This window comes from Carcharodon carcharias, chromosome 9, assembly GCF_017639515.1.
Source record: "Carcharodon carcharias isolate sCarCar2 chromosome 9, sCarCar2.pri, whole genome shotgun sequence".
NCBI classification, from domain to species: domain Eukaryota; kingdom Metazoa; phylum Chordata; class Chondrichthyes; order Lamniformes; family Lamnidae; genus Carcharodon; species Carcharodon carcharias.
This window is the reverse complement of record NC_054475.1, coordinates 105,067,548-105,090,034: the sequence shown is the minus strand read 5'-3', so window position 1 is coordinate 105,090,034 and position 22,487 is coordinate 105,067,548. Positions and strand designations below refer to the sequence as shown.

The window sequence follows — 22,487 nt, the reverse complement described above, 5'->3', positions numbered from 1 at the left end:
CTTACGTTTCCCCCTCAACCGCCACAACCTGACTTCACCACACTGCCCAGCCACCACCCTATCCAGCTGCCACCCCACCCCCTTACTCACTTACCTCACCCATATTACAACACTCATTCACTGACACACTGAAAAGCTGTTTAAATGTCTCATAGGGCAGAATTTTTCCCTTGATGGGTGGGCGGGCCCCACCGGCTCAGCAGCGGGCGGGCAGCCGCTGAAATGGGCCCCGCCGCCATCTTAAGTGGGCAGGCCAATTAAGGCCTGCCTAGCGGCCCGCCCGACGGGAAATGCTATGCGCTTCCTGTGTGGGGGAAGAAGGGGGGAGGGATTCCACAACTGTCAGAATGCATTCTTTCGTGCATGCTTGTGACAGAGCGAACATCTCCCTGAGACTAAGTGCTGCCTCAGGGAGAGCACTGACAGTGTTTCAAACTTCAAAAATAGAATAATAAAAAAATGATTAACGTCCCCTTTATGTGACAATGTCACACGAGATGGGACATATTAATAAATATCACATAATGTTTATTAAACTTTTTAAAAACAGACATGTAACCTCATCCCGCCAGTGGATGAGGTTTCATGTTTTTTCAGAAGCCCGCTGGGGCTCCTGACCTGCCCGCCAACCTTAAGGCTGGACGGGCAGGGCCTTTAATTGGCTTAATGATCCTGTCAATGACCTCAATTAATCATTGACAGGTCAGCGGGCGGAGAGCTGATTTCGCTGTCCGTCCGCCTTCCTGAATATTTTAAATGGGGCGGGGTGACCTCAGGGGTTCCCCCCAACTTCATCCTGCGTCTTTTTCGCATCGGCAAGCGGGCCCCACCCCCAGCTCGCCGACAGAAATATTCTGCCCATAGTAATACTTACCAGAATACAGTAGCTAATGCTGCAAAAAGGGGGCGTGGCTTCTGCACGATCCCCTTCACTGATGTCTCCGAGGTTTCCTATGTTGACTGAGTTCCATAAGGTTCTTCGTAGGAAGATTGGCCAGGAAAATTGGAACCCAGAAGGAAAAAATAGTTCAGACCTTAACTCTTATTTTCCAGCTTCATTGTTTTTTTTCCTTCTGGGAGGAAGGTAGGTGGTATTTTTATGTCTGGTCAAGGTCAGAAATAAGGGTGCAGCACTGATTGGAAGACCTGTTCATTATATGACATATTAACCAATATGCTACATAAAAAGCTAATCTCACAATACAGCCGTTAACCTGCCGTTATCTACATACCTGAGCAGTGATGGTATTATTTATACACTTCAAAGGGTTGATCTTTGTGTGAGGTGTGGCTTCAAGGTCTTTCAGATGTTGTCTCTTTTGCATCTCCAATCCAACCCTGGTCCGTCTTTTCCTGTGAAATAAGAGTCAGTGCCTTATTGAATATTCTGCAGGATGCTCCTCAAGGTCTTAAAAACAAAACCCATGATGACAAGTGTCCTGAATTAGATACCAGTCAAAGTTCTTACACAAAGTGTCTATGCAAAATTAAATTGACTGCCTCTAGATAAAATCAAGCGATGGATAGTCATTTCATCTTCACATAAGGCGAGCTGTTTCATATAGTGTTTTTACATCCAATAGATCGAGCTTGGGGTTATTTCATAACTTCATTAGCCTGGCATGTGAGGACTGACTAGATACAATAGTGGGTGTGTGTGGGGAGAGGTGCTGGGTCACTACTCTACTCCAGTCAGACACAAGTAGCCTGCTGGCTGTCAACCTGGGATTGAGAGACTGGAACTCTCACCTCTGCTCATTGGGACCAAAATTGAATACAAATCAAATGCAGCCCCTTTCAGTAGCCACTTTGTAGCAAAAGATACTTATTTCTTTACTTCCTTCCCAATTTTCTCTCCTCTTCTCAGTATAACAACTGACATTCAATATGATTTCATAGATTCCAGTACAACTCTCTGGTACCTCAAGCGGCCTGCTTCGTGTGTGAACCTGGAAAATGAATGGGCTATTTTTCCATAATGTCATGCTTCAGTGCTCGGTTTCAGAAATGACAAAAAAATAATGGCAAGAGAACAAAGTTTTAATTTTATGCTTAGAAATAATCTTATTGACTTATTCTAGAGAATGTGACCTTATACTGAGTATTTCTGAGAAGCAACTCAGAGTTTTAATGTAAGGTGCACAGTATATCATACAATTGTGGAATATGATCCTCTAATAGGGTTGCCAACTCTCTAGGATTGTCCTGGTGTCTCCAAGAATTAAGCATTGATCTTCTGGATCACTGCTTTGAGTAACCAAAAAAATTGCATAATTCAAAAAATTATGTGTTTTTATCACTTCTTTGCACACTTTCGTTTGTTAATTATAAAAATATTGGAGATGGAAGGAAAGGCTGTCTGAATGGGTGGGGGAGTTCTAGGAATACCCCCAATCATTGAATCATAAAATGGTGACAACACAGAAGGAGATCATGGAAGGAGTGACCCCAGTCTGCTTCACAGTGATCCTGGTCTGCCTCACAGAGATCCTGGTCTGCTTCAAAGTCATCTCGGTCTGCTTCAAAGTCATCCCGGTCTGCTTCAAAGTCATCCCGGTCTGCTTCAAAGTCATCCCGGTCTGCTTCAAAGTGATTCTGACCTCAGAGCTAGTAATTCTATCCTCCACAAACAGAATACAGAATTTCCCATTTCAGCTGCTGTTAATGCAGTGAAGTGTGAATGAATGAGCAGCTTCATCCACATAACGGTGGAGGACAAACTGTATCACCCCTTTCAAAGGTCTTTTTATACAACTCCTGGTGAGAGCTTATTGGGCTAGAAGTGGATTGTCTATCTGGGGAAAAGATGTGAAACAAGGTTAGAAAACGGGAAGGAGAAACAAAAAGTCATTGTCAATTGTGTCATATGAAGTCAATATCTATTGATGTATTTTCCTTCATGATAGCCCCAATCCTCAAGGTTTTTACTTGGACCGAGATCCCTGAAAAAGCAAATCCAAGACATTGTTCAAACTACTTCATGACTGATCATTCATATTGCCTAGGGCAAAAACCTGTTATCCATCTCAATGATGTATTTATTGGGCATTTAGGCAATCTATAAAACCATAAGATGTAGGAGCAGAAGTAGGCCATTTGGCCCATCGAATCTGCTCCGCCATTCAACGAGTTCATGGATGATCTGATAATCTTCAACTCCACTTTCCTGCCTTTTCCCCCATAACCCTTGATTCACTTATTGATTAAAAATCTCTCTATCTCAGCCTTAAATATTTTTAACGACCCAACCTCTACAGCCCTCTGCGGTTAAGAATGCCACAGATTGACAACCCTCTCTCATCTCTGTTTTAAATGGGCACCTCCTTACTCTGAGATTATGCCCTCTGGTCCTAGACTCTCCCACAAGGGGAAACAACCTCTCAGCATCTACTCTGTCACGACCTCCTAAGAATTTTATATGTTTCAATAAGGTCGACTCACATTCTGCTAAACTCCAATGAGTACAGGTTTTATTCATTTTCTTAACTGTCCCTTTGTGACAAGGAGACTTGCTGATGGAGCTGACCACTAGATGGAGTTGTATAACCACTCTGCTCAGGAAAAATACTGACTGGAAAGAATCAACAGCTTGTTCACCTTTCCCAGCCTAAGCATCAATGGTAGTGCCATTAGCTTTGTGGGATTTACTGTCAGTAATTCTTTCCATAAATTCCCTTGCTTTGCCACTTCTCTCGCCACCTTCAAAAGCCTTGTCAAAACCTATTTCTTTCACAATTGTTATAATCTCAGCCGAGACCAGTAATTTATTTTTTGAAAAAAGAAAAATCCAAAATCCCAGTTGTTTACTGAAAGAATGAAGCCACAAGATTCCATGGTTCAAACAAAAAAATTCTTACTATACAAAGCAAACACTAAATACTATCCTAGGAAACCACCTATACTCTAAAACCCAGATCAACATAACTTAAGCATTAATTAACAGGCAAATTGTGCTTGATTATAAATTATAAGTTACACATGAAATGGCAGATACAACTAAGATAAAGATGGATCTCACAAATTGGCTCAGCATTCCACTCAGTCTGCGTCATTAATCCCAGTCACAAAGTCCTTCAAATCTCTGTCTTTCTCTTGAAGAATTTCAGTTCCACTTCTTCTATAATTTAGCTTGACCCCAGCCAATAACAGCACACAACCAACCTGAATTCCATAGGCATGATCTCCCCCAAAAATGGCACACACCTGCAGAACCTCCTCAACTCTGCTTAAGGTGGTTTGGATGGCATAGATAGGAACATGTGTAGGCCATTCAGCCCATTAAGCCTGCTCTGCCAATCAATTAAATCACGGCTAATCATCTAAGCCTACTGCACCTGGTATTCCCAGGCGGTCTCCCATCCAAGTACTAACCAGGCCTGAGTCTGCTTAGCTTCCGAGATCAGACGTTTTCAGACTAGTATGGCCGTAGGCAGTTGCCAAATGGCCAATCATCTACCTTAACACCACTTTCCCATGCTACCTCAACACCACTTTCCCATGCTATCTCCATATTCCTGGATGTCATTAGTCTCCAGAAATCTATTGATTTTTGCTTTGAACATGCTCAATGATTAAAGCTTACACAGCCCTCTGGGGTAGAGAATTCCAAAGATTCACCAGCCCTTGAATGAAGAAATTCCTACTCATCTGAGTCTTAAATGGCCTACCCCTTATCCTGAGATTATGTCCCCTGGGGAACCAACCGGGGAAACATCGTATCTACATCCATCCTGTCGCGCCCTGTAAGAATTTGTAAGTTTCAATCAGGTCACCACTCATTCTTTGAAACTCAAGGGAATACAGGCCAAATCTTCCCAATTTCTCCTCATAAGACAATCCTGCCATCCCAGGGATTAATCTGGTGAACCTCCATTGCACTCTCTCCATGGCAAGTATATCCCTCCTTAGATAAAGGAACCAAAACTGTACTCAAAATTCCAGGTGAGGTCTCACCAAGGCTCTACATAGCTGCAGCAAGACATCTTTACTCCTGTACTCAAATCCCCTCACAATGAAGGCCAACATGTCATTTGCCTTTTCGAGTCCATATCCTTCTTCAGAGCCGAAGAGAAGTGGAAATGTGATGAAGTTTATACTGTTTAAGGGGGAGTGAGGCAGGTGGAGCTGGATAGAAGTCCAGTGATAGGTGGGGACAAAGGAGAGGTTGGCAAAGATGTAATGAACTAAAGGACAAAGGGAATGTTAATGGTAGTGATTAGTGCTAAAAAAGGTGCTGATAGTGGCATAAAGTTAAGAAAGCAGACCGTGATAATAACAGAACAAGGGTAGCATTGTGTGAAAGAACATGATGGAACAAATAACAGATGGCCCTGTAGGGAATGGGATTGGGGGAGGGGGCAGTGATGGGGAAAAAAAAACAATAGAAACTGGGATAGAAGGCGGTATAAAAAAGGGGATTAAACCATGGACAAATGAATGAAAATAAAATAAAAATAGATAAAATATAAAAATCAATATAGAAAAAAGGAGATTAAAAAAGGGGGTGAGGATGGAGGAGAGAGTTCATGGTCTGAAGTTGTTGAACTCAATGTTAAGTCCAGAAGGCTGTAAAGTGCCTAGTCGGAAGATGAGGTGCTGTTCCTCCAGTTTGTGTTGGGCTTCACTGGAACATTGCAGCAGGCCAAGGACAGACATGTGAGCATGAGAGAAGGATGGGGTGTTGAAATGGCAAGCGACTGGAAGGTTTGGGTCATGCTTGCGGACGGACCGGAGGTATTCTGCAAAGCGGTCACCCAGTCTGCATTTGGTCTCCCCAATGTACAGTAGACCAAATTGAAGGAGGTGGTAATGCTCTGGGTTTGGGTTTGATTCCTGCCACAGCACATGGTGGGATTTGAATTCAATAAAATTGTTTTACTATGGTTGTAAAAACCCATCTGGTGCTCTTTCGGGAAGGAAATCTGCCGACCTTACCTGGTCTGGCCGTCATGTGACTCCAGACCCACAGCAATGTAGTTGACTCTTCAATGCCCTCTGAACAAGGGCAATTAGGGTTGGGCAATAAATGCCGTGAACGAATTAAAAAAAAACAGTATATTTGCCTATTCTCAGCTTCTGAATCTAGCCCCTGCCATCTTCAGCCTTCAATACTGCATCACTATGATCATCATCTGAGCTTAGACAATTCTGTGACCTTTTATAGGGTTTCAACCAGTTTCAGGCTCCCCAGAAGTTTTGGTTTCCAATCTCAGTTTCAGTCTCAGTTTCTTTAGAAACTGGGAGGGTGAGTTTCCTTTCTAAGTTTCCCTTTTCAATTAGGGTCTTTCTCAAAAATATAAGCTTTGAAACCACAGATTCCGTCATACCACGTTCTCATTCACCATCCCTAACCATTATTTTATTGCTTGCTATCGATTTCACTACTCTGAAACTTCTTGTGGTCTTAATCAACTGCTGTAAAGCTGCAAGTGGTTGTGTGTGGTGAAAGAGATTGTGCAAAGTCAGTGGAATATACAATCTCCATGGCTTTTTCTCAAATTGATATTGTACTTTTAATAACCTTAGGACATACAAGAGTGCTTCACAGCCAATGTAATACTTTTAAAATGTATTCACTGTTGTAACATAGGAAATGCAGTAACCAGTTTGTGCAAAGCAAGCTCCCACAAACAGAAATGAAATAAATGGACAGATAATTTGGGTTTTTTTTAAAGTCTTGGTTGACAGATTACAAGTTGGCCATGACACCAAGAGAACTCAGCTGCTCTCTTTTGGATAGTGTCATGGAATGATTTAAACCCATTGATTTAACATCTCACTCAAAAAATCGCACCTCTGACAGTGCTCACTCAATACTGCATTGAAATGTTAATCTAGATGACGTGCTCCAGTCTCTGGAGTGGGGATTGAACCAACAACTTCCTGACCTGAAAGTGTGAGAACTACCAATGGGCCACAGTTGACACAAAACTTTTACCTTTCTCCTTGTTTCCTGTATATTGGCTGTGCTCCCTCTGATTGTTCCTGCTCTTTGGTCTTTGGTGCCATGGTTTCATGGAGCTGTCGTGTGCACAGATTGGTGTAGTCCTTGGCGATAGCCCGCAGGAGCCAGCGCAGCCCCTTCAGAATGGTCTTATCTAGTTTCTTTTCAGCGTAGTCTAAAGTAGCTGAGCATGGTTCCTTAAAAAAGAAGATTACAGCTACTGCAAATTCATATCACCATGGTTTGGCACAGTTTTTAAGATTGGTAAGAGCACATTGATGAGTGCACATCAACAAACGCCAAGGCGTTGCACATTTAACCTTACGTACCCATACCCATAATTGGAAGAAGTTCCCCATTTGTTAAGTTGTAGTTTTTGCCTGGAAAAATGTCTTCCTATTCTTTATCTTCCTAATTTGGTTTTAACTCCTGCCTTACAATTCCTTAACCCAATGCATCATTCACTGTTGTAGAGAATAGCCTACTCCTCAGACTCTGTCAATATCTCACTGAAATAAACTATTCACAAGAATAGCTTGCGGGGGCACTCCACTGTCAGGTTTCCCAGATGCCACAACAGATGAAAAACATGTGAGATGTCCCTGTTCACAGCCTTGTGCCTTCAAGCATAGTTGCCATCAGATCATCTTGTATATTTGAAACTTGGTTGAGGTCTTTGTAGCAATACCAGATTCATTGCCTCTGGCACATGGCTGTAATAAGAGGATTGTGAACCAAATCCGGTCCTAGTGAGCAGCTAGATAAACAAAGGTTACAAGGAAAGAAAGTAAGAAAGTTATGAATTGTCCCAGAAGTCATATAGCCAATAAATCATGTTAATGTGAAAGTTATATAAACTGTAAATAATTCATTTCATGGTATTTGCTGAGAATTTCTTTTCTATCTTGATGATTGCATTTGTACAGTATTAACTGCATCAAAATAGCTGGAGTGTCATTTTCAAATGAAAGATTTATTATATTGATATTGGAAGAGATTCTTTTTTAAGAATAACTCATGAAGTTCGAAGCAACCTTGGTTTTGTTACTTTTTGCATTTCCAGTTTTCTGTGGTGTATAGACGATGAGATACATTGGCTAAACTGATAAGAAAACAATAAACATTGTTCATACCACAACATAGGGAATAAAGACAATAAAAGGTGCAATTTGTATTCTTACATGGAACTAAACTGAGGTGGACAATATGAAGTGGTTCTCTGATAAGATGCTACAAAACATTTTATATGTGAGTAAAAAAATGAAATAGTATACTCTGAGTTACTAATTATAACAATGTAGCCCATATCATTTGATAACAGCTCTGTGAAGCTGAATTTCCTGTGTTCCCTGTATCTGATCAGACCTGAACCCACCTGGATTGGTGGGTTTAGGCTATTCGTATGGTCCTGATGTACCCGCACTGTAGGACAACACCTTGTATAGCCTAGAGCCTAGAGACAAAGAAGGAAACACCACAGAAATGGCCACCAAACGCTGCAAGAAAGTTTCCAGCACAAACCTGTTGCTCAATGCCATTGTGAGAAAAGTGGAAGTTTCTTCTAGCCTCTCTGTTTACCACTTGCCCAAATCTCTAATCAGAGAGAGAGAGAGAGAGAGAGAGAGAGAGAGGGCTCAGGTCCTAAGAACTATTTACTTGACTGCCCCTCAATATGAATTTCCCACTGATAATAGAACATGACAACAAGGCAGGGTCAGTGGCAGCCCTATTGCAGTTCCACTCATTCCAATCTTCCACACTGCTCCTCAGGGGAAGCCAACACAATTCCAGAGCAATTTAAGGAATCCTTGTCCCTTTTCCCATGTTTTGTTTCAGGAATAAGCCCAGATGCATTCACAAAAAAACTGTGGATTAACAATCCTTGGCAATAGTTCTGTATTAAATAACTCACCATGTACTCCGCAACTACTACAGGCCTCTATATAATAGCATTTATTTATTACTGGACATAATACAGTTGTAAATATAAAGATCCTGGGATTGAATATAAGGTCACAAGTCTTGCATCCTGCCCTGCTTTCAAGCACCACATGTGACCAAGGGTCAGGCCATTCAAATGGCCCAGAGCAGGAAATTTGTGTTCTCCCCTTCTCTGACTGGTGTAGTGCACCCCCCTCTGGTATGTTGTCCCTGAGGAGTATCAAATTGTTGGTCCAAAGGAAAATCTACTCTAATATTTTTGCAGAAGACATTAATAGAAGACGCAAGGTGATAGAAAAGTGAGCAGCATCTCAGCAATACAGAAAAATTATTAAACTTACAATGTGGCAGATGGATTTATTTTCATTGGCCAACTTCCCCAAGGATATCTGCTCAACAATGTCAAACTCTGGTAGTGCCTCAGCTTTATCCTGCTTGTTTGCTAGTCTAAATAAAAAGTGAAGGATGAAACACTCAGGATGAGAAAAACATATGGACATGTGAAGATTTAAGGAAACAATATTTCAATGGATTGTCAGTATTTGTTACATGTTGAAAGTAACTCTTGAATAAAACCTATGTACTTACATCCAAATTAAAGTATGCTGAATCATTCTGACTCCTGTTACAGTATCAACTTAAGTACATGCATATAAGAAGCTGCATAAGTTGCATATTCACAGTAGTAGAGGACAATTGGCAATAGGGTATGTTGTGTTTGACAATGGATAAGTTGTCAGAACTATTGCCAGTTCTATCTCCAACTATTGAATGGTGGTTGACCTTCCAATTAGATGACAGATCGTGGTCCAAATTGCAGAGCCTTTAGGTTGATTGTCACAGATTATTTTATTTACATGTAATTCACATTAATATGAACTGGGTTTCCAAAAATGAAGTACATGGAGTGGGGATACCTAAACAATTTATACATCTGTGTTTATCAAGATTGAGGGATTTCAGTAGGAAATTGAATATTTTTCTATTTGTAACAGTCAGCATTAGGAACAAGGATGATTACTTTAGGTAAACCATCGGTTAAATATAGAGGAAAGCATCTACTACTTTGTTTCTTCTATTATATATGGATCAGATATAAAGTAAATCTCCTTATAAGCTGTGGTTTTAAGCACTCCCAAGTCAAGTAAAGCATAAAGTAGATGCAAAGTAAAGCTTTCCCTACACTGCCCTAACAATGGGAATCTCGAGCCCCTGTTTGCAAATCTTAGCAAACAGTAGACATGGGTGTAAAACAAAGTTCCTTCTTTATTCCTATATTTGTTTTTTCATAAAATTAGTGACCAGTTGAAATCAACATACCTTACTCCCAACCTCAGTACAACATCTACTTCGACACCAAAATTGAAGAGGGAAAGGATGTAACTTGGAATAATTTATTATTATTTTGTATATTTTCTTTACACTAGAATACTTAAGTTTCTACAGTATTTCCCACATACATAGGGCATCTAAAGGCATCTAGTGATGCTAAGCAAAAGGAAAAACTGAGGAAGAATGAAAAACATAATGAGGGATGCAATACAGCATAGTTAAAGATGAGGATTTTAGTAAGTTTTTGAGGGCAGGGTGAGAGTTGGCAAGATGGACGGATCAGAGAGGGAGTTCCCGAGTGATAGAAAGAGCAAACACTAATGCTAGAGCGACCCGATATGGGAGATGTGAAGGGTATATGTGATGTGGAATAGATGGAAAAGGTCAGTGAGTGGGACAAGTCAACAGAGTGATCTGAAAATGAGAATATGGAACTTAAAGTCACAGTGCTGGGGCGTAAAAGCCAACGGAGCTTGGAGCAGACAGGGGTAATGGAGGAGACAGGACTTGGAGCTAAAGAGGACTTGGACTGTCTCATTTTGAATAGTTGTAATTGGTACAGGGTGGAAGCAGGGAAGCCAGCTAGGAATAGATTAAAGATGATGAACGCATGAAATGGGGTTTCAGCCATAGCAGAGCACAACAGATGGCTTTGAAGGTAAGCAATCTTGGTGACGAATTGACATGGTAGAGGAAACTTAGCTTGTAGTTGAGCAAGATGCCAATGTTCCACACCAGCCTGGGGTTGTAGCTGGGAAGGTTGGTAGAGTCACAGGTTGATAGTTTTGATGAAAAATCATCTCGATCTGCTTCTCTCCATAGATGCTGCTGACCTGCTGAGCTTTTCCAGCATTTTTCATTCTTAATTCAGATTTTCAGCATCTGCAGTATTTTGCTTTTGTGTTTCTAGATTCGGGATTTGTATGTCGACGTGAACCAAACAGAATGATGTTGATTTTGCTGGTGTCAAATTAGAGGAAATTTTGGCTCACCCAGGCTGACTGTCAGAAAAGCAGCTAGGGATACAACAATAATCTTGTGAGTAATGGAGGAGACAGGGAGATAGAACTGGATGTTCCCTTAATAATCTCATCAAGTTTAGCATGGAAATGAAGAAGAGGGAGGGACCAAGGATGGGGCCCTATGGAGGTGATGTGAAGAGAAGCCACTAGAAATGTAAATTTGCATTGGCAGAAGCAAGTTATACCATGGAGGCAGAGGAGAAATGTTGCAAAAGAATGAAATGATACATGATATTGATGACAACCGAGAGGTTAAGGAGTATAAAGAGAAACAGCAAGCCGTAATCACAATCGAACATGTTACCGTTGGTGGCTTTGATCCCTTCATTCTCAATTCTGTCAGCAAGACAGGACTTGAATTGAATAGGATGGTTGCAAAAAGTGAGGGCACAGCTTTAGCTAACACATTCCAGAACTTTGGAAAGGATGGGAATATTGGAAAGAGAATGGCAGGTAGAGTGATCAAGGGAAGTAGCCTTAATTGGCTGGAGAGTGGACTTACAACTTTCACTCAGGTAAAAGTCCTGCCTCAGAAAGCTGCTGGCCAATCTGATTAGCTGGCAATTCTGTAGTCCCAGCAGCACCAGCAGCAAAGTGACCAGGACTGTGACTACAAGCAGTCCCGATTCTAAGTCCCAGAGTCCAAGATTAGGTAAGTGCTGGTGGGTTGGGGGCAGGGGGTGGGTGGTAGGTGGTGTCACAGCAGGGAGGGAAGGTGAGGCCTGAGCAGGTGAGATTTTGATGGAAAGGCTTCGAGGGGAGAGAGAACATTCGTGGCGGACATATCTGGTGGGGGAGGCCCTGATGTGAAAAGGGGACCCTTGAGGAATGCGCCTCTCCCCTTCCCATCTGAGGTCTAAACAGGGTCACCTGCTGGGCTTTCCCTCTGCCCCTGAACTCCTCCTGGCAGCTTCAAAGTTGAGGCTGGACAGGAAATGGCCCTTAAATGGTCAATAATTGGCCACTTAAGGGCCTCAACTGGAGTTAGGAGCTCATATGGACAGCTCATAAAGTAGCAGGTGGTGGGAGTAGTGAACAATATAAGTGTCCTAAAATCTGGTGGTGAGATGGAGGAGAAACTGGAGTGTATTTGGAGGAAGCAGGCCAGAAAAACTGTCTTCCATTTAAACTTTGTTGTTATCACATGAAAATGATATAGTTTGATACAGTAGCATGTTGATACTGTTTATTTAGCTAAATCACATTAAAGCAAAACAACAAAAGCTTTATCCAGCACTTTATCAACCTTGTTTCCCTTTAATCATCCAATCATATTTACTATCAAATTTGCTCTTCTATAGTTTTCAGTACTTACATAAGGGCAGGCTTCCCAGACATCTTTTGATGTTTTAGTACTTCTGACAGAACATTTCCAGCTTCACCCATTCGCTTCACATCCGTAGAATCAACAACGAAAATAAAACCATGTGCTTCAGAATAATAATTCTTCCAAGTGCTTCGGACTTTCTCTCCACCACCCAGGTCAAATAGTGTCACATTAAACCGATCTACCATGAGGTCAGTCCTGGAAAACCCGCCATTTGGCTGAATGAGGTAAGGAGATTCTGGTGGGAAAAAGAGTATGAATGACACAAAATATTCATTCTTTTTGATGAATGTCTGTTGTTATGAAGATTTTGGGAACTGGGGTACTTTTTCCACTTTGCTAGTGGTGGATCTATTAAAGCAGATGGGGGCGGAGGGGATTAAATGCTTTCTACGTTGCCCCAAGAAAGTGCCTTAACCCCAATCACATTAGAAATGGAGTCCAACTGTTCAAACCTTTCTTCCTCATTGCAATAAAAGCAAACTGTATGCAATGCAGGAAACACAGATCCATTTAAGTTAATGATTGTAGCACAGTGATCAGGGCTGGTTAGCTTGTTTAGTTACATGGCTAGTTTGTGATTCAGACCAATGCTGACAGCGAGGGGTTTGATCCCTGTTCTCACTGAGATAGACTTGGACCTGCCGCCTTGTCCTCCCTTGTAGTAAAATCATGCTAAAGCTGTGGTTCAGCAACCCTTGAATAATTGAGAATGCTGCTTGGGAAAAAAGAAGCATAGAGATTGTAGCCTCAGCTGAAGTCAAACTGTACAAGGTTGTGGCCAAATGGCAATGAAATGATATGTAAGAGATTCTAACATTACTACAGAAGGTGAATTCACAATAGTAATCTCATCAAATGACTCTAAGTGTGTGATAAACCACAACAGTGTTTTAGAACCATTTAACTGGAATGATAAATTTGAAATTACTCTTATTTATCTGCATTTCCAAAGCAATGAAGATCCACAGTGGGAATTCCCTTGGGGGTTCTTCCGATCAGCCGCTGTAACCTTGGAGAAGGTCAGTGGCAAGGCTGTTTAAAGTGTGTATCTAGGTTTCCATGGAAATTATGGTGGCCACCTGATGGAACCGCGAAGGAACTTCCCAGCACAGGAGTTCAGCCCATGGGAGCACGCAGAAATCAAGTTACACAAACATCCTATCATTTGTAGTGAACTAGGTCACCATGAAACATACATTATTAAAGAACTTTTAATGAATTTCAGGGCAATATATTAGCCCGGATTTTGTGGCCAGTGGCAAAGCAAGGACGCTTGTTGCTGACCTTGAAGAAAGCTACACTGGAAGTTCTCGTAATCTCTGTGGTGAGAACTTTACCTCGCTTGCTATGCAATTGATTGCAGCATAGTTTAATGGAGACTACCAGTGTGAAGCTGCAGTGAAATCAACAAGCTGAACAATGAATTCTCATTGACAGCCAACTAGGAAATGATAAACATGATTAATCAAATCACTCTTTAAAAATTTTACACCAAGTGAAATAAAGGTGAAGACATATACATAGGTGAAGCCAGAGGTGGAAATATGAAAAATCTTTAATTCTTAAAAATTATTTTTTAAAAATCTAGTAATTAATCATAATTAAGACATTTCATGGGGCAGAATTTTCTGCCTGTTGGGTGGGCTGGTCGGGAGCGGGCGCAAGTGGACGCAAAGCCGGTTGCCACCCGTGATTGGCTGTGTGCCACCATTTTACCTGGGTGGGCCTTAATTGGATGCACAGCTGGTAGCACTCAGCACCACCTGTGTGGGCAGGGGGAGGAGGGAGAGTCGGAGCCTGCGCTTTCACACATGCGCGCAAAAGAGTGCAGAAATCTCCCTGAGGCATGGAGCTACCTCAAGGAGATTAAGTTCATATTGAAAGTTTTAAATAAAGAAAGAATAAAATTAATTAGACATGTCCCCTCATGTGACAGTGTGGCATGAGCTGGGACATGTTTATGAATGATGAGAAAAAAATTTTTTATTTAATAAAACCTTCAGGAAACCTCATCCCGCTCAATGGATGAGTTTTCCTGAAAAACGCGAAGGCCACTTGAGCTCTTCACTTGCCCGCCAACCTTAAGATTGGATGGGTAGCGTTAATAATTACTTCAATTGTTTTTTTAATGGCCTTAACAGGTCTTTGACAGTTCGGTGGGTGCGCAGTCACCTCTGGCATGCACCCGCTGAGCAAAAGATCTGAATGACACGCGGTGATGTCAGGACGCACACCCGATGTCACTGTGTGTCATTTTACATGTCGACATGCCGAGCCTGCCCCCACATGCCAACGTGAAAATTCTGACCATGATGTTCCACATATTTTTTCAGGGTCAGATCAGTTGTTCAGCGGTAGTTATGTATGTAACATTGGTATGAGAACAGAAAAGTAGAAGTTCTCGCCCGATCAATTGATTTGATCAATGGCTATGCATCAGATGTGGAAAGGCCCACTCCACTGCCTGTGTTGGAGCAGTGAATGACAGGCTGTAACTTAAAGATTTCCATGTTAATCTGTGCTTACATGAAATCCTGAAGTGTGGACGGATTCAGAGAGGTAAAGATAGAGAACGCCATCAAAAACCCTGCAAATTTCAGGCCAATATAATGAACTATATTCCTCAGAAGTAATTGCTCCATGAAATAGTATTGCAAAATCGTAAGTGCATTATTTATAGACATACTGCATAGAGATTTCCTTACTCTACACCTTTAATTCTTGTAATAAATAAAAGGTTTTAGATTAAAACAAAACTACAAGAAGATCTATGTATCAGGATGAACACAGGATAATACCTAGCCCAAAACCTCTACCATCAGCATCAGAAAGCATGGTAGAAATATATATATAATATATTAAAATGTTACATCTTATCGCACTTCCTGTCAATTTTTTTCCATTAAAAATTCCTAAAATCCAAGTTTTTCATGGGACCTACATACAAACTTATCACACTGCAATTACATTCTTCTACTAGTAGAAATGTAAGCTAAAAATCTGTCTATAATATATAAAAAAGACATTGCAAAAAAAATTACATCTGCATGCATCACCTGTCAACTCTTTACATTAAATATTTCTGCAACCATACTTAATGGAAATTGCCTACATAAATTTATCACACTGTAATTACATCTGCCCTATTTGGGACACTGCAGCTTTTAAAATCATGCTTTAATTATATCTGCATACTTTGGTCCAATTATCCCCTAGCCTTTACCCCATTACCTCAACTCAAAACTGTATCTGTTTTTGCCTTCCTATGTGCAACATCCTGGAGGTTACCATTGTCCAGAAACTTAATTAGACAAGCCAGATAAATACTGTGGCTACAAAAGCAGGTCAGGGCTTGGCCTAAATAGCCAAGTGGTTACGGTACTGGGTTTGCAACCCCAAGATCGAGAGTTCAAATCTCACAATGGCAAATTATGAAACAATGTAACTTCATCTGAATAAGCAGATGGAAACGTGTTTGTACGTGAAAGAGTTACAAAAGCAGGTCAGAAGCTAGTTATTCTGAGGCCAGTAACTCACCTCCTGACTCCCAAAAAACTGACTCCCAAAAAACTGACCCCTGCCCCTTCCCCACCACCCCCAGGTATTCCATTAAAATTCCTATTATATTCCAGCATCTTTCCTCCCTTACAAATAATTCTTACGTAGGATAAAGATGCTCCATTCTGCTAAAGGCAAAATATTGCGGATTCTGGAAATCTGAAACAAAAACAGGAAATGCTTGAAAAACTCAGCAGGTCTGACAGCATCTTTGGAGAGAGAAATAGAGTTAACGTTTCAAGTCTGTATATTCATATGTCAGTATGCTCTGAAGAAGGGTCATAGGGACTTGAAACGTTAACTCTGCTTCTCTCTCCACAGATGCTGCTAGACCTGCTGAGTTTTTCCAGCATTTTCTGTTTTTGCTCCATTCTGCTTTTTTTTAATTCATTCATGGGATAGGGGCATCACTGGCAAGGTCAGCATTTTATTGCCCATCTCTATCTGCCCTTGAGGAAGTGATGACACTCCAATCTGTGTAGCACAGGTCCTCCCACAGTGCTGTTAAGGGCATAGCTGGGCAATTTTATACTTTGAATGGTAGATGTCAGTGTTGTAACTATATTGGAATAGCTTGGCTACAAATACAGCTAGGTTGGGAGCATGTGTCTTCAATGTTAATTGTATATTAATTTGGCATTTAATTGTATCCAGGTGGTGGACATTAACTGGGGATTCACCTGTGCTCATACTTATGCAGGAGCAGACTGAAACTGTGGTTGTTGGGTTGGAAGTGCATGACCTGTAATGTCTCTTTGTAAATAAAAGTGTGAAAGTGTTTAAAGACTAGGCTCCAGTTCTATATATTAATGCCTGGCTATCTGAGTTCCAACATTTAGCACTGCAGCATAATGTTCTCAAGATCCACAGTCTTTACTATACCCAGTGCATTCAGCCATTTCTTTTTATCATAGGGGGTGAAATAATTTAGTTGAAGACTGGCTTCAGTGATGGTGGGGCATTCAGGAACAGGCCAAGTTGGATCTTCTTAGCAATTCTGGCTGAAGTTTGGTTGAAAACGCTTCCGTCTTGACCTTTACACTCACACACCAAGTTCTGCCATCATTGAGGATGATGATATTTATGGAGACTCCTCTTTCTAATTGTCCACCACCATTTATCTTTCACCATTGCACCCGTATGTTCCCTGAACATGAAGGAGTGGTTCGATCCTCCTTTGGAAGAGAATTTCCATATCTCAGCCCTCCCCTTCAATAGTTTGATTCATCTCTGACTAGATTTGATGGTTAACATCCATCTTTCCTGTAAGTTAAAATGCGAGTCTTTAGTCTCTTATTCCAAGTTTACTTATTCAATGCAAGAAAATAGGTGGCTCCTAATTTCCTTATAATCCGACCTTACAGTGTTGAATAATTTTCCCTGATTAAGGGCCAGAACTTTACACTCAACCCCACCCCTGACCCCAGCAGCAGTTTCTGAGGTGAGGGTCAGGGGGAAGAGTGTAATTTCAGATGGGATGGTGGGGGTTATTGTGCCTGTCGCCTTCCCAGCACCACTGTTATTTTACCAGCAGCAGGCTAGGTGGCAGACAGCTCACCTTCCCTTAAGTGGCTAATTAGTGGCCACTTGAGGGCCTCTTCCAACTGTGACTGGTATTCTACCAGTGGCAGATTGGCTCTTCCCCAGCTGGGAGGCTACCCAGTAAAACCTGACGGTCTTCCTGCAAACTTGGGTAGGGTAGTCCCTCTTGATTGGATACCCTGTGGCCACAAAGGGACCCCTCAGTGATTAGGGCTGGCCCCACTGGAAGACCCTCCTACCTGCGCAATTAAGCCCTCCACTTTCACTGGGCTTCAGTGAGGTCTGACCCCATTTTACCTGCACCCCAGCCTTCTCCATTGATGCTGCTCCAGGTACTGTTGCAGTTCCAGCTGTGGCTTCTGCTCACAGTAGCACTGCTGGAACTGAAGAGCTGCTGACCCTCTGATAGGCTGGTAGCTCTTGGAGGCAGAGCATCCTGCCTCAGCGGGATAGGAACCATGGGCAACTAATTACCTGAATAAAGTAAAATTGACCCTGACTTTCTGGTTGGAAGGGGCTACCACCTCTACATAAAATAGCGGCCAAGGTTTCTGAAAGTGACTCTCTCTCTCTCAAAAGTGGCAGAGAGAAATAAAAAAAACAACAGTTGTTTCTACACTCTTGAACAGGTCTTAGGGTAGCAGTTTTGTTACCTTTCTGTATTCCTTTCAATATTGCAGTTTTCCCTGCATGGCTGAGCCCTAGGACCAGCAGAGTGACATTCCTGAAGAAGAGATGAAAAAGTTCACAGATTACAGTGTGCAATCGATAGATTACTCAAATTGGGTTACAAATCAGTGCCAGAAAATTAATACAACATCTATAATAATGGTGCTGTACTCGAGTTCCTCGAGTGATCGATTACTGTCCTTAAGCAAAGTTGACATTTATCCAAAAATTACAATTTTCTGCTTGATAGCATTTTCCTTCCAACAAAGGCACGTCCTCTCAGTTGTAGTCACAGCCCTGTTCTAATTATAGGTCCGATGATTCTGTGGCTTACTTCCAAACCTCTGCCAATGCCCATTTTTGCCTATAACAGCTGGGAGAAGCATAATCACTCTTTGTACCATTTAATTTTCCCTCCTCTTTTCAGGGCCAAGTGCACTAAGAGGGGATTCAACATGTGTCTTCTCAACTTATGCTGTTATTCAGTGGAGCACCAACATGCAATGTCTTTGTGACACTGCTGCTCTGCTCCTAAATCTGATATGAATGAACATGAGGTTCAGAAAAGTTTCCTGTGATAGAATTGTACAAACACTGCCTGAAATTATAAAATCCATCTGTTATGTTCCTTCTGTCAGGTCGCTTTGCTTGTGAACGCGGTTGCATGCCTATCTACCGGTGGGTGAGTTGGCAAATAATATACTGCAGAGGCAGAGACCAATGTAAGATGAAGCACATGCTGTTTATTAATACAAGTAACAGAGCACCTACACAATGTGTGCTTCCCCAACCAGACGCTATTCTAAACTAGTGATTAACATTGTAGTCCACATTACACAGCAATTGGGTAATACATTCACGTGGCCAATCTGCTCATATTCTCTTAAAGGTGTATTGCACCTCAGATTACCACACCATCTTCTTAACAAGGAGTTTGATTTGACTAATGCTTGATTGATGCACAATTCCCCATTCACTGCTCTTTCTGGCTCTTAGTTTGCACATTGTCAGAGTTCAGGCAGCAAAGGATGAAAGTTTTCAATGTGCTAGCAAGCAACAAACATCAATTTTGATGGGAAAAATAAAAAACAGTGCTGCAAGGAACGCTGCTCCTGTCTGCAATCCTACACCCACTCATCCCACCTTCCCCATCGATTAACTTCCTTTTCCTCCATGTAGCAAAGAATGATTTCAAGTTTCTCATTCTCTGCCATAGGGTTCATTGCAAAATAAATACAAAAAAATGATTGTGTATTTGAGTAATTGTTTACTTAAAGTTAAGGCGCTGATACCAAGGAATGGGTGATTTTCCTTTTTTTTTTCCTCCTACCCAGAGTCAAAATTAAGCCACAGCAATAGCACAGGACCAACAAAGAAGAAAAGTAATTCCTAGGTCACATGTATTACCCAGCATTGTACCACTCCCAAGGTAGCTTAGTCCCAATCTCAGGATGGCCCATTTCACTGTTTTTGAAAGTCAGTCCCTGGTGCAAACCGTTCAGAAAATCTGCATGCAAAGACAACATACTGGGCTTCATGGCTCAGTGAGCTATGGGACATGCTACTGAATAAACTGTAAAATGATACGTCATTGTTTGATAACACTTCTTGTAAGATGCTTCCCTTTAAATCAACAAGGCAGACACAAACTCACCTGATCGGGTCCTGAACTTTCCGAGCCCAGGTGCAGCAGTTTGTAATTAGGCTGAACATGATGTGGAATCAATGTGTGATGAGGCTAGTCAGAGACTGGAGACTGGTAAACTGACTGACTGACAGCTTCACAACCACTGGGTTAGAGGGCAAAAAGAACCATCAGGATAATGAGCAGAGTTAAGATTTGAGCAACACAACAGTTAAGGACATTCTCTCCCCACTTATTGTCAAATAGTTTTTCTTACCTAGTTATTTTGTCTCTGGTCTCCTTGTGTCACACCTTAATCCTGATAGATATTGAGATGCCTTCCTTTACCCAGACAATACCACACCTGGAGAGCTACCAGAAGATCTACGGGCACAATCTATTTATCAGTGATTAACATCCAAACCATCTCCTCCCTGTGAAAAATGCTGGCTTCAATTCAGAATCTCCTAGAACAGAGCATCTCAGATTGAAAATTTATTCTGTGGAGAATGATGCTTTTAAACTCCCATGGCACAACTCCAGTGGAACTTTTCTGCTCTGCTGATCCCTGTTGAATATTAGTGAAACTTTTCAGGGCATAATTCTAAAGCAAAATAACCCTCTAAGATTTCAGCCCTTGTTTGTCCCTCAATATATCCAGATGCCATTGTGCGCCAAATGAAAAATATCCAGAGTCAGTGAATTACAGGACACTAAAAAAATTACCCAACACGTGTACAGAATAAAAAAACTTAATTCACTCTTATTGAAAAAGTCACTAAGTAGCAGGAGAGCCAGGTATGAAAAGTCAAAATATTTTAAAAGCTGTTAGATATAGAATAAACCTATTATTTCTCTGTCAATAATGCACCTCAATTATCAATCTCTGAAAAGCCCCTCAATGCATCAGTGTACAACTATTCTATGAATTCTCTGAAACCAATACATAAAAATGTATTCCAATCAAAGTATTTCTGCACATAGTAAGAGTTAAAAATTAAAACTTACTTATTTATCGAACGGCCCCTTACACTTTGAGGCAGCTTTTGTGTCTGATGAGTGCTGTTGATGACAAAATGTTGCTCCTCACCAAGGAGGTATAGTCAGAGTTTCCCTCCCCCTTTAAAGATAATAATATAATGGGGGAATCTTTCTTTGACAGTCTGGGAGTATAGTTACATTTTTCTTTCTTTTTGCCCAGTGATTGGCACAGTCTCTACTTCACTAAATCTTGCCATCTCTACATCTCTGACTCATAAACCAGAGTGGAGATGGAGCTGATTCAGTACGGTGGTAAGAAGAAGAAATGAAACTGTGTTCATATCATCGTTCTTGGCTCTTTGACCTCTATTCCAGCTATTTTGCCTTAGAGTTGAGAACAATAGCACTTGTTCACATGTCTCAGCAATATCTCAAGGTGTATCACATACTTCATTCATTTTTCTGTGTGGGATGATGCCCTGCACAAAAGACTATCACATTGACCAAAAGCAATAGGCACGTTAAAGGAAATAATTACGTGAGCATAAGAACATAACATAAGAAATAGGAATAGGCCACACAGCCCCTTGAGCCTGCTTCGCCATTAAAAAAGATCATGGCTGAGCCTCCACTTCAACTCCACTTTCCCACCCTATCATCATATCCCTTAATTCCCTTAGTACTCACATATCAAGACTGAGTTCACATAAAATAAGTTACGTTAATGTGAAATGACTGTTGCTTTTTAGTAAACATGGCAACCTTTCCTGTAGGGCAACATTCCACTAACAGCATTGAATGACCAGTTTTGGTATTGTTTGTATCGCTTTAGAGTAACAATCATTGAAGTAAAATAAAGTCTGATAAATAGAACAGTCTTTTTGTGAGGGAAACGAAGAAGAAAGTTGAATATGATAAATGAGTTACCCAGCATCTCTGCAGTGAAATCATTTGGGACACACTGCACACTGAACCATCTGGTAAATCACTGCTGGATTAATTCTCCTAGTAAACCCCTGCCTCACAGAATAGTATTTATTCAACCACATCCAAGGTAAAGAATAACCATAACTAAATTCCTGGAGTACGTTATAGAACAATTAAAAATTCTGATATATACATTGAAGCATTAAACACTGTAGCTTATTTTTAACCTCGTTGAATACACAATGCCAGCTTTACAATCAAGTTAACTCACCCACTGTTTAAACTGCTGCTGCACAGTTAATCACACTCATAGCAGGCTCATTGTTGGTGATCAATTTAAACACAGCAAGAGGCAATCAACTTAAACATATTCAAACAGATTAGATTCATTCATTATTTGGGATCCTTTGGGATATTGCATAGAATAGTAATCCTGTTGTCTGTCAGTTCTAAAATTTTGTCTCAATCTTTTCCTGCTATGCTGGCTGTAATCCGGATTTAAATAATTCCCATGTTAATTCCTTTGGGGGAGGGCAAGAAAGAAATTGTACACAGATGGACATGCACCCTGGAACCTGCAGTTCTTTTCTCTGTGTTTTTGTGCTGCTGAGTTATACA

The 22,487-nt window shown here is 41.2% G+C and overlaps 1 protein-coding gene and 1 pseudogene across 1 annotated transcript in view; both read right to left on the bottom strand.

The window, feature by feature from the left end:
- Positions 1–20,079, bottom strand: part of LOC121282453 (ADP-ribosylation factor-like protein 13B) — a 71,643-nt gene extending 51,564 nt beyond the window's left edge. The window contains exons 1-6 of the mRNA XM_041196159.1: positions 19,992–20,079; positions 18,322–18,392; positions 12,554–12,803; positions 9,226–9,331; positions 6,938–7,140; positions 1,233–1,353 (exon numbers count right to left, since the gene is read on the bottom strand). Coding sequence (XP_041052093.1) covers positions 1,233–1,353; positions 6,938–7,140; positions 9,226–9,331; positions 12,554–12,803; positions 18,322–18,392; positions 19,992–20,050 — 810 coding nt within the window. The 5' untranslated portion in view covers positions 20,051–20,079. The remainder of the gene's footprint in view (positions 1–1,232; positions 1,354–6,937; positions 7,141–9,225; positions 9,332–12,553; positions 12,804–18,321; positions 18,393–19,991) is intronic.
- Positions 4,323–4,431, bottom strand: LOC121282676 (annotated as a pseudogene).
- Positions 20,080–22,487: the final 2,408 nt, after the last annotated feature.